This window comes from Maylandia zebra, linkage group LG6, assembly GCF_041146795.1.
Source record: "Maylandia zebra isolate NMK-2024a linkage group LG6, Mzebra_GT3a, whole genome shotgun sequence".
Classification (NCBI taxonomy): domain Eukaryota; kingdom Metazoa; phylum Chordata; class Actinopteri; order Cichliformes; family Cichlidae; genus Maylandia; species Maylandia zebra.
Window position 1 is genome coordinate 21667818 of NC_135172.1, and position 14467 is coordinate 21682284.

General features: G+C 39.4%; 1 protein-coding gene across 4 annotated transcripts in view; it reads right to left on the reverse strand.

Annotated features, from left to right (window-relative positions):
- Positions 1-12719: 12719 nt before the first annotated feature.
- npnta (nephronectin a) overlaps positions 12720-14467 on the reverse strand; it is a 57260-nt gene continuing 55512 nt past the window's right edge. For all 4 annotated transcript variants that reach the window (XM_004549425.6, XM_004549426.6, XM_004549427.6 and 1 more), the window contains one exon: positions 12720-14383. In XM_004549425.6, the coding sequence (XP_004549482.2) occupies positions 14273-14383 (111 nt within the window). In that variant the 3' untranslated portion in view covers positions 12720-14272. The remainder of the gene's footprint in view (positions 14384-14467) is intronic.

Consider the following 14467-nt stretch of genomic DNA (forward strand, 5'->3'; position numbering starts at 1 on the left):
TCAAAGTGTGCTGCATTACTAACTCTACAGCTAATAACAAACAAATCTTGGCATGAAAGAACTGTAGCGACTCTTGCTGGTGGGAAGAAGAACTACACCAGCACACAGTTAGATCTTTTCAATAAATTCACTTTTACATGAGCAGATATTATATTCAGATTTCTACAATATCCTGAACTTTCAAACAGAAAGGGAACATATTCCTGTGTGACTACAAGCGTCTGGATGGAGTAAAAGCAAACACCATCAACGGGAAGAAGCAGTACTTGGTGGTGGCTCCTCTCGTCCTGCTCCACAAAGATCCTGATGATAAGCTAATGCCAATTGCTATTCAGGTAATTCAGACAGTAAGCTTTAATTTAATAATACACCCTTCCTTCTGCCCGAGCTTTAGCCTTGTGGAAAAAATCATCCCATAGTGATTTCCAGGTTGCAGAGTCTGACACGTAGATTGAAACGTGCCCATGGTGCATCCTCTGTACAAGGTAACTGACGTTTGCTATACCATTCATTTCAATGGTGTGGAAAGCATTTGTCCATAACGGATGGCATATTAATACCACCTATGAATTTCTTCACTATATAAAAAAGTGTACAAACAATATATTAAATGATCGTCTTGCTAATGTCGTTTCCTCTTCCCCTCAGCTTCTCAAACCTCACACACGCTACTCACCGCATGTCAACCTCTTAGCTCGAAGTCGTCTCATATCTGAGACTGGCAGTTTCACTCAGGTAAGCAGTAAAAACATTAACATTTTATGCGATGACCAGCACACTAAAGAATTGTTTCATTTTCAGTGTTATGTACAACATTTGTCTCTAACCGTGAGCTGCCCATTCTCTAGTTTGTAGTATTGGGTGGAGAGGGCATGTTTACCATCCTGCAGAGGTCAGTGTCCTCAATGACCTACAGCTCCCTCTGTATGCCAGATGACATTGCTGAACGTGGCCTGGAGGCTGTGCCAAACTTCTACTACAGGGATGATGGACTAAAGATTTGGGATATCATCCACAGGTATCATTGTGTTCTTACTACTGGTGGTGGTGGTGTACTATTACTGGGTTGGGCAGACGTTTGCCTTCATTACTGCCTTAGTTATTTCTGGCATAGATTCAACAAGGTGCTGGAAACATTCTTCAGAGATTTTGATTCATGCTAACATGATAGCATCACACAGTTCCTGCCTGTCATGCATGCATGATCCAAAGCTCCCATTTCACTACATCCCAAAGATGCTCTATTGAGATCTGGTGACTCTGGAAGCCATCTATGTACACTGGACTTGCTGTTACTTTCAAACCAGTTTGCAATTTCTTTTGAGCTTTGAGGTGCATTATCCTAATGGAAGCAGCCATGGATACACTGTGGTTATAATGGGATGGACATATTCAGCAACAATACTCAAACAGCTGGGACTAAGCTGCTCAAAATGTGCCAATAAAATGTCCCGCGCAACATTTCAAATACCAAACAAGAGCACTCAGACGGTGTAACTAACCCTGAAGAGCAACGGCTGTACTAAAACTTTTTATGATGTTTCATTATGACATGCTGACCTCAGCCTGTTTTTATTATGATATGATGACATCAGCGTGCTAACAATCAGGGTCACTGATTTCACATTTGGTGTGATCTTGACCTGATTTTCACCAAAATTAAAGCAGCTCAAGCTGTTATACGTATCTACCATTACACAAAATTTGAACACAAGACCTTGAAAACTGGATGCTAGATTCCTTAAAAACATGCAAACAAACGAACACAGTTACATAATCCCTGCGTTTGAAGGAGAATATCATTGCTAGGCTAAAGTCTTGAATTCTTGCGTTTTTCATATGATTCAGTTCATTTTGCTTCAAAACCCTTTTCTTAGGATCATGATTTTCAATAGTCTTTTAAACTACATTTTTAATCCTAAAATTCTCATTTCCTTTTGCTTAACTCACTGCAAAATTAAGTTCTTTCTATAATTGATTATCTAAAGCTTTATTTTTATTCAGCAGAACTGACATGGTGCAAGTCAGCAGTTCACAGAGAACCCCTGCTTATTATACAGCTCCACCCTGACATGGAAAAAAAAGAAAAAGATCAGACATGACTGTGTGGCTCATAAAAGCGGAAACATCACAGATGGATTTGGTATATTCACGGTCCGAGGTTGAACTGTTCTGCCCTGAGCATCACCAGCACGCATGTACTGGAAATAGGTTACATTTTTGAGGCGTCTATGCAGAGCCCAAACTAGGCTATGCTAAAAACAATACCTTAAAGACATTAAATTCATTCTGCTTCACCTGGGACGCAGCACAGGAGTATTTGCAGTTGTACCTCAACCCAGTATCACGGAAAAGGATGTAATAGACCCGCTGGGCTATCATGTGGATGTCACGCTTTGCCTCTCCAGACGTGATATGGATACGCATGCTTAACTTACCTAAGGAGCTTGGAAAGAAAGCAAATTGACTTCTTTAAATTTCTTAAAGGCATTTCACCTCTGGTTCTTCAGTTCTAAAACAAACTTTAATTCGTACCTGTGTCTCTCCATCGTTTGGCTTTTGACTTGATGAAGCTTCTCGGATATAAGGTGAAAACTACTTCAAGAAACATCAACCATAAGCTCCTTAGACTACCATGACCTGGATGACTGAGAACTTACAGACATGCTTAAGTTGCAATACCTTGCAGTAACAGAAGACGGCAATAATTTATTTAAAGCCAACATGAAAACAGTCATGGGCAAACCTTTAAGGAAACATTACTAATACATTTATATGTAAATACATATCAACCATCTAGCTTAATCTTACCTGGCATAGAAGGACCCTTGAAAGTACTTCATTCTTTAGAATAGCCCTTTGTAGAATAGCCCACACCTTGGTAAGTAGTGACTTGTTGGCTTTAAATAAATGATCGCCCCCTGCTGGTACTGCAACTTAAGCACGCAGGTGAAGAAGCAAAGTGTGACATCCACACGATTGACCAGCTGTTTCCACAACTCAGGTCAAATATTTTATATTTGAGTTATTTATTCAGTCATTTGGGTTTTGGTTCATCTTTTGTTAGTAACATGATTAGATGACATCTGAGTTCTGTTCATAGTATGCAACCTAATGATAACTGATATGAACCACTGATATTAAATCATGCATCCTGAAACATCATCTGTACAGTAACTTAACATGAATACATTCTCATCAGTGAGTTTATCTTTGTCTCAGTCTTAAACAATTTTAACCAAAATTATCATCACAGTAAATGAAGCAGACATTAACATGAATTGGAGGGAGACTTTCTTTCAGCTGCTCCTTTTAGGATCTCTCCAGAGCAGTTGATCTGCCTCCATCTCACACTATCCCTATCATCCTCTTCTGTCACACCAGCTCTATTGTTTTTGCTAAATAAGATTCTAAAATTGCTCTGTTCACTTGCGTGTTGTGATATGTGCAGCATTAACCCAAACTCTGAACCTGAAGTACCACTTTGGGGGGAAGGAAATCATCTTCATTCTAACAGAAGAGTATTTGCAATTTGCAACTGTGCTGAAGTTTCAACAGTCTGTGGTTCTGTTCATACAGAGATTCTCTCCCTTCCTCTGCCTGTTTGTAGGATGCAACATTTTGCCCTGCCTTATCTCCTCTGGAAAGCTGGCGCTGATTGAGGTTGACAAAAAAAGCCTGCTCCACTGTTCCCTGAAAATTTGTGGTTTCCCTGTAAGGGTAAAGTGAAGTCCCTGCAGGGAGACATCCAGAACTTTCCAGTGTAGCACAGTGATAACCTTGTTCATATTACAGACAAGCAAGCGGGTTTGTGTACTTGAACTTTGCTTTTATGGTGTTTTGTGTTGTTTATTTAGCAAACTTGTTTTCTATTCTGGAGCACCAAATAACAATAAAACAAGATATAAATGAACAGAAAAGACTCATTTCAGATAATAATCATTATCATAGCAAGTAAAGTAGGGACGAAGAGCCAGTGGCAGATAATGATACAAGGCCCTTTTGTAAGCATGTACATGTAATGACATCGATTCATACTTCAGAAATGGAAATTGCCATGCCTTTTAGCGAGTAGGAAAACAAAGAACTTTTGTCAAAGGATAAGGTTGTGTGACATTCATTATTTATTTATTTAGTCACTCAAAATAACAAACTGAATAAAATCGAACCTCATAAATGGCTAGTCAGGGAGGTCACGCTGACCTACAAATTTAGTCAGATTTAGACGTGACCGCTAACATGATACGACACATGCATTATTTGTTTCGTGCAGACCAGTTCAGATTTACTGAAGGGAAATAATATGTTTATAAAGCATTCATGGCTTAATTCGATTTTTTTTCACTTAAACTTTTCTTTTTCACACCATCATCTGAACTTCTGAATTAATATTCAGTCAGGCAGCAAAAAATAATCTATGTGCAATATTTTGGACAAGTCTAGATGTTTGCTATTTAATGAGATTCAACTACATCTGTCGCTTTGATGGAGCTTATTGAGTTTTGTATGGATTTTAACATTCTTCAATAGATAATCTTAGTGAAAATAGTCTACTGGTGTTAGAAAACCTAATTATGCATTTCAGTTTAATTGAGACTCAGCTTACATGCATGACTGTCCAGCAAAGAAGGTTTATAGTTTCCAAGTCTCGAAAAGAAATGCTATATGTTAGGTAACATTTAATGTCAGTTAGGTCTGCAATTCATGTTGAATACTCCTTTAAATGGAGTTGAGTGGGCCCATGGAAATTTTTCAAATCATGATTCAAATATAAGTCAGCCAAATGAGCCTCTGTCAGCCTGTGTGCAATACTGCCTTTTGAATTTTTCAAAACCCTCAATGCCAAAAATTCTACAGGTTTATTAAAGTGTAATTCTGAAGTGAGTTTCTAGCTGCAGTTTCTAACAGAAATTCATGACTCAAGAGTAAAAAAATAAATAAAAATCAAAGAATGTTATTTAAGTCATGCGTTGGTAGAAGCAAAGCAGTCAATGTTTAGGCAAAGTTATTAAAATCACAAGACTCTGGCAGAGTGAGCCTGGGCACATGGCATCGGAAATGCATGAGAACTGTGAGAAACAAAGTTACGAACACGAAGTGTAACAGAGCAGTACAGAGAGGAGAATGGTGAGTGAAACTAAATAGGATGGGTCACAAAAACATTAAACACGAGAAGCACGGGACAATTGGTGAGTATTTCAAAACAAAGTGGAAATAATGACTGAAAACCTTAAATAGTGTGGGATGCTGGTCCAGTGGTTAGCACTGCTGACATTTATGTTCAGCTAAGTGGTTGATTCTAACCACTGTCCAACCTCCTGCTCAAGAGCAGGTTGAGTAGGTCATCCATTCATTGGAAGGTTGGTGGTTTGATGCCTTGCTTGTACAGTCTGCATGCCAAAATATTCTTGAGCAAGATACTGAACCCCACGTTGTTCTCTGATGCATTCATTGACTTCTGAATGTGTTCAAATGTTAGATAAAAGACCACTTCGTCATAGAAAAACAGTGCTTATATGAATGGGCGAATGAGGCATGCTGTATAACGGGCTTTATATAAGAACCAGTCCATTTACTACTTAATTTGGCCACACTGTAGGTGGGAATGGTTGTCTGTCTCTCTCTGTTAGCCTTATGATGGACTGCCAGCCTATCCATGGTGTACCCCACCTTTCACCTTATGACAGTTGAGATAAGCTCCAACCCCCCACCCCCAAACCTGAATTAGACAAGTGGTTAAAATTCAAAACAAAACCTCAAACAGCAGACTAGAATGTAACGCTCAGTCTCTCATATAATAACAGGTTATTTTGTTGTTGTTGTTGATTCTCATAAAACCAAAGTTGATAGGAATGTTTGTCAGCTACATCGAGGAAATAGAGCAAACTGCTCTCTGAAGAGGTGGTGGGACATGGGTAGAAACATCAATCCCTGGCTCCTCCAGCCTGCATGTCAAGTATCCTTGTGCAAGGTGCTAACCCCAAGTTGCTCTCCGATGCGTCCATTGGAGTGTGAATGCAGTTAGAAAAAGCACTAGGTAGAAACATCTTACATCTTTTTTAAATGAAGCCTCTGGAGAAATCACTGATGCCATTGGCCTATATGTCCATAACAACATTTTTACACTGGGACAGGAAAGGAAACTAGGGAACAGGTGGTTCATCACCAGCTTGGCTAAATATGGTGTGACAACTGCAATACATCGACCAAAGCAGACCAAAAATCATTTAGTCTAGGTGAGATTATTTCCATTTGATGCTTCATCCTATCACTGGTTATTTTGTCTGTTTAGAACTTAGTGGTAATTTAGTCATGAGACTCTGACTTTTTCAGAGCTGTTGCAAACACTGTTCATGGCCAGGATGGAGCCACCTTAGCTTTCGTTTTTACATTTTTGCTTCCTCTAGTGGGAGCATGAGCTACACTCATATGGACTGCACAGGGTTTAGAACGTAAAACTGTACTACTATTATTATTATGCGAACATTTCCTAGACACACAGCATATAACTTGGTTTTAGAAGAATAAAGAAAATGAGATGGAAGAAAATCTTACTTCTGATGCAGGGTTGCCAGTTAACTTCATTTCTCTCCTCATTTACAAGGACAGCTTGTATCAGAAATTCTTAGTGCTCACAGAGTTGAGCTGAGCTAAGTTCAACACGCTGCTCTAGAGGTACTGCTTTACATTCACAGGAAAAAAAAAAGTTTGGAAAGTCTCTAAGAGCAATAAACAACCTTCTTTAATAAGTCAAAGGGGGGGGGGGGGGGGGGGGGATTCCCACAAAATAACAGTGTTTTTAAATAAGCATAATATTATTGTGTGAATGTTTAGGGGGATTGTTTATCAGGCTTCTGCATGTTTTTATTTATTCCTCATGTATTTCATATGCTGCATTGTTACAGCAGCGGGGAGCATCTCCAACAGGAGAAGGGTAAGTTATAATGTATTGCATTTTCATTACATGAGTACTTCTGAAGGATGTCAGTGCAATAACAAGCACAGAAAGAACAAAACAATAACAACACTGTGCCTGTATAAGCTGTGGCATACTGGTCTAAAGCCTGATTTGGATTTTTCACAAATCTGTAGCTTGTAAGTGATAAAGTAAGAAGAATGAAATCCGCCATGATCACTATGAGGTGAAATAAAACCTTTTATTATTAAAGTGTGTGTGTGTGTGTGTGTGTGTGTGTGTGTGTGTGTGTGTGTGTGTGTGTGTGTGTGTGTGTGTGTGTGTGTCGGGGAGAGGGGGGGACATAAACAGGCATAAACATATACAAATGCACTTAGAAGGGAGCGTGGAAAACCTAACAGCTTGTAGAGGGTCGTCTGATTGTTGGGGTTTCTCTGTATTACTGCAAGGTCTTTACCTTTCAATATAACCTGTCTTCAGCTGACTGTTTTTGTTTTTTGGCAATATTTAAATTAAATTAAATTGAATTGGATGCAATGATATAATTTATAAATATTATACATCTTTTTTTAATGAGAAGAAGCATCAGAATATCTTCTTAAGCTCAGTTCAGAGGGTGACATAATTTAACCGAAATTATAGCCATTTCATCGGACACATAAAGGCAATTTGCGCCCCTAATGGAAAAAAAAGCTTTTTCATGAAAAAGCATTTATCAGCATTTTATCTGAGGCAGTCCATCTTGACAAGTGTTGTGAATCATTAGTTCTACATATTGATTTATCAAATGAGATTGGATAAGTCACCGTGAAGTTTTCTGGAGCAGTCTCGGAATGAGATATTGGCCCACCTCCCTGACCAATCTTACACCATCCACCCATTTTCTTCCACTTATCCAATTCATGATCACAAAGACAGGCTAGAGCTTATCTCAGCTAGCATAGCATGGGGAGGGGGGGGGGGTTACCCTGGACGGGTTGCCAGTCTATTGCACAGCATTCGCACCTATGAGCAATTTACTAATTTACCACTCACCAAATACCAATTAACCTAACCCCACTATTTGGGTGTCTTTGGACCTGGAGACAACCCATGCAGACATGGGGAGAACATAGATATTCCACACAGAAAGATCTTCTTGCTGTGAGGCTGACCAGTGTCAATCTTGGATCAGTAAAATCAAATGCTGAATGCTGAGTATTGGCTGTTAATTTTTAAAGAGATACTCAAACCTAAGATGGCCCATTTTAACTGATGGCCCAGTTTACCAAGTTGACCCCACAGTGAGAAATTATTTGTTCTTCTTTACTTCCCACAATATCTGTCTGTCTGTCTGTCTGTCTATCCTTGCTGCTGTTTTCATTACACTTTTGATATAATGTGGCAGGGTGTGGTCTGCGCTGCCACCAGCTCTGCCACCAGCTCTGCCACCAGCTCTGCCACCATTTGGCCCAGCTCCTTCCCTGTCCTTGGTCCTTAGAGCGGACCGGTCCACATTTTTATACTTTTCAGCATACTTTATTCTTAAGTGCTGTTGTTGTTACAAATACTTGCCTGTAGCTTCCCAACTGCCAGCCACACACCAACAACAACGACAGCACAGGTTTTTATGGTGGCGAGACGTGATTGTAGATGCTGTGCAGGTGAGTCCATCTCCCCTGCAGCGGCACCACAGACCACGCCTCGCCACACGCCACAAAACAGTTCTATAGCCTGTATCAGCAAAGCTGGGCAACTACCACATTTGGAAGTGAGATGTCCCTTTAATTATGGAGTTGTTTAACCAACTGAATTCTTAGAGGAAACACAAATATTCCCTCATATTAAATTTTATTATGTATCTCTTCATTCATGACATTCAAAATATTACTTCAGCACTGATAGATCCCAGTGACAGGTTTCCAAAGAAGAACCACAACACAGCCTCAGAGGGTTTTTCACTTTCATTCAGTCAGAGGTGTCCTTCTCTTATTGTGTGCTTCATCGTGTCATGTGAGAAAAGAGGAAAAGAGACAAACTATGCCTGGCTTTAAACAGTTTCTAGCGTGCGCGCACACATACACACACACACACACACAGAGGGACCTACATGTGTCTGGGTTGGCTATTTCCACTTCCCTGTGGATCTCTTACTGTCTTGATGTTTTATCTCAATAAAAGGCTTGTTTGCTTGCCCCCTTGGCCCCCAAATAAGCAGCCAAGAAGTGAAATGAAGATCTTTAGATATCTCATAACAGGTCAGTGATCTGAAAGATGAACTGATCTAATATCGAAATCGCAGGCCTTATCTGAGCAAACAAAAGTTTGAATCATTCGCTGTTTTCTGCTGTGTGGTGGTGTGTGTGAGTTATGGAGACTGAAGGAGATTATCCACCATAGCCATTCCTCTAAAGGGCATCAGACTATTTTTTTGTTGTCTACCAGAGCGAGCACACAATCAAAGCTTTATCGACTCTGTAGTTGTGAAAATTTCAAGGTGGCTTCAGTTACTGCTGCTATTGAAATAATGAAATATGAAAACGCAAGCGGGCGGAGGTGGAAAAAAATTCCACTGCCTGCTTATTGTGATTAAACTTCTCTAAGGCTACTTACCACAAAGAACACTTAAAAGCTTATATCAAAGCAGATCGACCCACTTTACTTCATGGTAAGAATTAACTAGGTGCAGCATGAAGTGTAAGTGTGTGGTTTCTCACAGTTCTGTGACACAGTTATTTACAATGGTATTTGCATTAATGCCTGTAACTATGTACGAGGTTTGGTCTTCAGTTTTATCTGAATCCTGCCAGCCTTCACACACAGCTATAATGAAGCTTTGTGGCTGTATCATAAAAAAGAGAACATATCCCTCAGTGTCTGTGGGGATTTGAAGTAATACATCAGAGAACATGTCCTTCTGCTTCCTTTTAGCCATCTGCTAACTAACTAGTTGCTTCATCAAAGTAAGAAACTCTGTTCTCCCTTTCATCTAAAATTTATTTTGTCTGATGCATTTTTTTAAACATCCGATTTCTTAAAAACAACAACAACAACACCACCACAGTATTAGATTGAATCAGATTGGTTATCCTTTGATCTTTTAATTTACATTTTGTTGTATATGAATCTTGAAAGACTTTTTTCCTGATGGATAAATATTAAAAAGTTTCCTTTTTTCATGTCTTACAAAAGTAATTCCAAAGGTAAATAGAAAAGCCAAATAAAGTAAAGCTTGCAAGAAAGTAAACAAACTGATTCCAGACAGAAGTTTGTGACCTGCAGTAGTAATTGGATGCTAGTGTGAAGGTGGTGTGATCTTCATATTTTTATCATTTTTCCAGAATAGTTTGAAATTCTGGGACATCGTTATTTTAAAAGTACCACATTGAGCTTTTACACTAAGCAAACACAGGTTTGTTTATTCCTGAGAAAAGCCAATCATAACACTCGTATTTCAAACGTCCTTTGTTTGTATATTGTTATATTTCTTCCTATTTTCCTTTTGGCTGCTCTCTTTAGAGGTCGCCATCATCTACTTGCATCTCATCCTATCGCTAGCATCCTCTTCTGTCACACAAACTCTCTCCATCTCCTCCTTCACTTACATCCATGAACCTTCCCTGAGGTCCGTCCTCTTTCCCTTTTGTTCGACAGCTCCATATTCAACATCCTTTCTCCAATACTTTAAAACGACTAGCTCCAGCCTGCACATGTCCAAATCATCTCTAACTTTGTCTCCAAACTCCTCAACCTGAGCTGTCCCTTCGATGTATTCACATCTGTTTCTTCTGCTCACTTCCAATGAAAATCTGTCATCTGTCAACCTGTCCATCACCATTGCAAACAAGTAGGGCTGAGAGAACATCCCTGATGTAATTACGCCCCACCTTGAACCCGTCTGCCACTCTTACCACCGTTTAACAATCACAATAAAAGTATTTAAAACTTCCTTAGATGTTTCAAATTTGTGAAATGTGCACTTTGAGTTGTTACACTCTCTCGTTCTCTTTTATTTCACTGGAGTATTGACATTTTTATAGCATGACCTGCTGTTGATAGAGCTGTAACTGAACTGTGTGGCTGCATATATTACAATATCAACAACACCGGGGTCATGGCCTGTATATGAAAGAGAGCCACCTTGATGCTGCCCTCTAGTTTTAAATCCTTTTAAAGCCTGAATTATAAATATCAGTATGTTGGTCTTTTGATGCCCAAACTGATAATAGTTGTATGAGAGAGAGTGAAGTGCTAAGCTTAATTAGCAAGCCACAGACAGTATGGAGCCCCACAAAAAGTATATACTTATACAAAATGCAGTTATTAATTACTGAATAGTGGTAAGTGACATACTAGTGAAATACAAAAGTGTCACTAAACACAAGTGGGGCACAGACTCACTGGACAGGCTGTTAACACAGTTTTGCACAGTTAGTCACATCAGCTGCGTTAGAAATTCTCTAAAAAAAACACAAGATATCGAGCTCAGTGACTCAAATTCATAGATACTTTTTCATCCATCAGTAAGGACCTGCATGACCTCTGCTTATGTGCTTCTAAATTAAGATAAAACTAAACTCTTAGAAACATAATGTCTGGCCAGATACTTAATCTGGATGACAGTACCCTGGTCTCCAGTAACACTGTGAGGAATCTTGGCATTGTTTTCACCAGGATATGTCCTTCAGTGTGCATATCAAGCAAATATGTAGAAGTGCTTGCTGGACTCCTGTAATAGTACATATCTGCTTGTTTACTTGTGGTTCCTAAGGTATTTAAAAGTAGAATAGGAGGCAGAGCCTTCAGCTTTCAGGCCTCTCTTTTGTGGAACCAGCTCCCAGTTTGGATTTGGTAGACAGACATCCTCTCTACTTTTAAGATTATTTTAAATCTTAAAAGTAGTTTAGTTTAAAATGTTACATTTTGACAAAGCATATACTTGGACTCTGAATCCAGGGTCACCTGTCTGCTCTCGGCTGCTTTTTTTCATTCACCATGCACACATCTGCATTAATTATTGGTTATTATTAATCTAAAGTTTTCTTACACACCATGTCTTTTGTCCAAATTCCTTTCCTTCATACCCAACAGCAGATGGCTGACTCTCCCTGGTTCTGCTGGAGGTTTCTTCTTCTAAAAGGCAGTTCGCTCTTCCCACTGTCAAATGCTTGCTCACGGGGATCCTTTGATTGTTGGGGTTTCTCTGTGTAATTGTAGGGTCTTTCCCTTGCAAAATAAAGTGCCTTAAGGCAACTGCTGTTGTGATTTGGTGCTATATAAATAAAACAATTAAAGGAGATGAAACACAGCTGAATGAAGCAATTACAGCTGGTGTTCGGTGTTCAGCACTTACCTCTTAATCAAAGTGACTATGTCACCAATGATTTTCCAGAACTTTTTGTGTGTTAAAAAAATACACCCTCAACACCCTTTGATATGCGATGAAGGTGTAAATTAGCTGCTGACACCAAAGTCTTTTTTTAAAGGCTGTAAAGTTGCATTTTAACACTGATGTCTTTGACTCACTTTTGGAAACAGCAGGCATTTCTGGATCTGCAGTTTTTGATATTTCCAACATGTTGTAATTTCTGAGCCTCTACTTATCCTTCCTGGGTGGAAGCCAGAGGGCTAAATCGTGTTTTTTTTTTTCTTCCAAATATTAACATTTTACCATGTTTTGTAAGGATTGTGGGGCTAGGTGGACTGGAAATGTAAATTAACTGGCTTAAACAATATTGTGTTTTTGTGTTCAGACCACACAAAGGATTTTACAATACAAGCCACATTCACAACCCAAATGCTCGCCCACACACACATTCAGAACTTTATTGATTGCACTGTAAAACCTTTATTTGTCTCACACATCCATACCTACAGCTAATTTAGAATCACCAATCACCTAGCATGTCCGTCTTTGGAAGTAAGCCAATTTTGTTTTTTTGTTGTTTTTTTGTAAACACACCATTCAAATGTTTTTTTTATTTACATACTGGTCTGGATAATTCTGAATTTGGTGAATGCAACCATGCACACAGAAAACCTTTACAATGCCCTTCATTATCACATCATACAATATGCAACTATGTGCTTAGCAAGTTACAAACAGAGCTTTATACCATATGAAGACACATTTTTGGACACTTTAAACAGCCTTGCACTACACAAGGTTTTGATCTGTGTACACGTTCTTTCCTTAAAAGTTGAAATATCAACCAGCTGAAATCCAATCAATATCTACGTATGAATTTACATAACATATAAATCACACAACAAATGGGATTGTTTAGAGTATGTACACACAACTACATTTACAATAATACAATTTGTGAAAACCTAAAAAGGTGTTGGTGTCATCATCTTTATAACAAACTGCACTTAATATAACAAAGCACAAAGTGTATAATAAAAAGTAACTTTTCGGTTGACTCAAAAATCGTACAATGATTCTGTTTTACACGTTTCAAGTATCTGAAGAACATGATCGCAGAGTTTTACCAACCTCAACAGGCAATAACACGATAGAAAAGATGCTAAATATCTGAACTTTCTGCGACCAAGCAGGTCTTTGAAATGCTGTGGCAAGAAAAAGGACCTTTCAGACAAAGCTGTGCTATAGAACAGTAGCCGGTAATTAAAACGAAAAACAACTCACATTTGACCAGCAAAATTAGCGGTAAACTGACTTTTGGTGTTATGCTGTGGGCCTATATCAGATTGAAAGAAATCTGCATTAGAACCAATTCAATTTTGACAAATAAAATTTGTATTTTATGTACATTTTTTAAATCTCCAACCAAAAGAAATCTACCGCTTGTTTCTTCTTCTTTTTTTCTGATCAAAACAGTCACAAAATGCACCCCTGGCCACATGTTTTCACCATTAAGCAACTAAAAAAGCAATGGCTTGTGGTTAAAGGATCAAAGCGAAGCAAAAGCGGGCTCCCTAAATAAAGGAACAATCCTCTCTCCGGGAAGAAATGAAGTGAGCGTGGGCCTGTCAGCGGTGCGGCTGGAAGGCTGCCAGTGCTGTTAGGTGGAGGACATTTCCATGGTGAGTAGGTACATGCACACTTTAGAGTAATAAGGTGATGGAGTGAGATGGAAGCTGAGAGGACTGGGGATGTGCTGCTGGGATCCACCCACGAGAACAGGTTCGGTCCTTTTATTAACGGACAGCCGAGTGAGAGAAACCCACTGTTCTGCAGACGCATGATTTGGGGGGATTTTGTTTACACGACGGCTGAGGGGTTTAGGGAGGGATCTGTGAGTGCCCAGGCAGAGAGAGAGAGAGCGGGGAGAGGGGGGGTCACAACAGAGTCCGTTCTCTTTGAGATGAGTTTCTCTCTTGTTTTCTTTCTGCCTCGCCCTGTTCTGTCAGTCAAAGTCTCCTCAGATTGTGCTCCTCTGTGCAGGAGCCTTTCCTCAAGGTTATGTCGTCCACGGCCATCTCTCCGCTCCTGCCTCGCCCGCGCTCCCCCTTCAGGATCACCTGATGAACAGCAGTAAAATGAGGCACACTGCGGTATTCTTACATAGGAACAGGAACATAAAGTATGAACATTAAATGATGTTA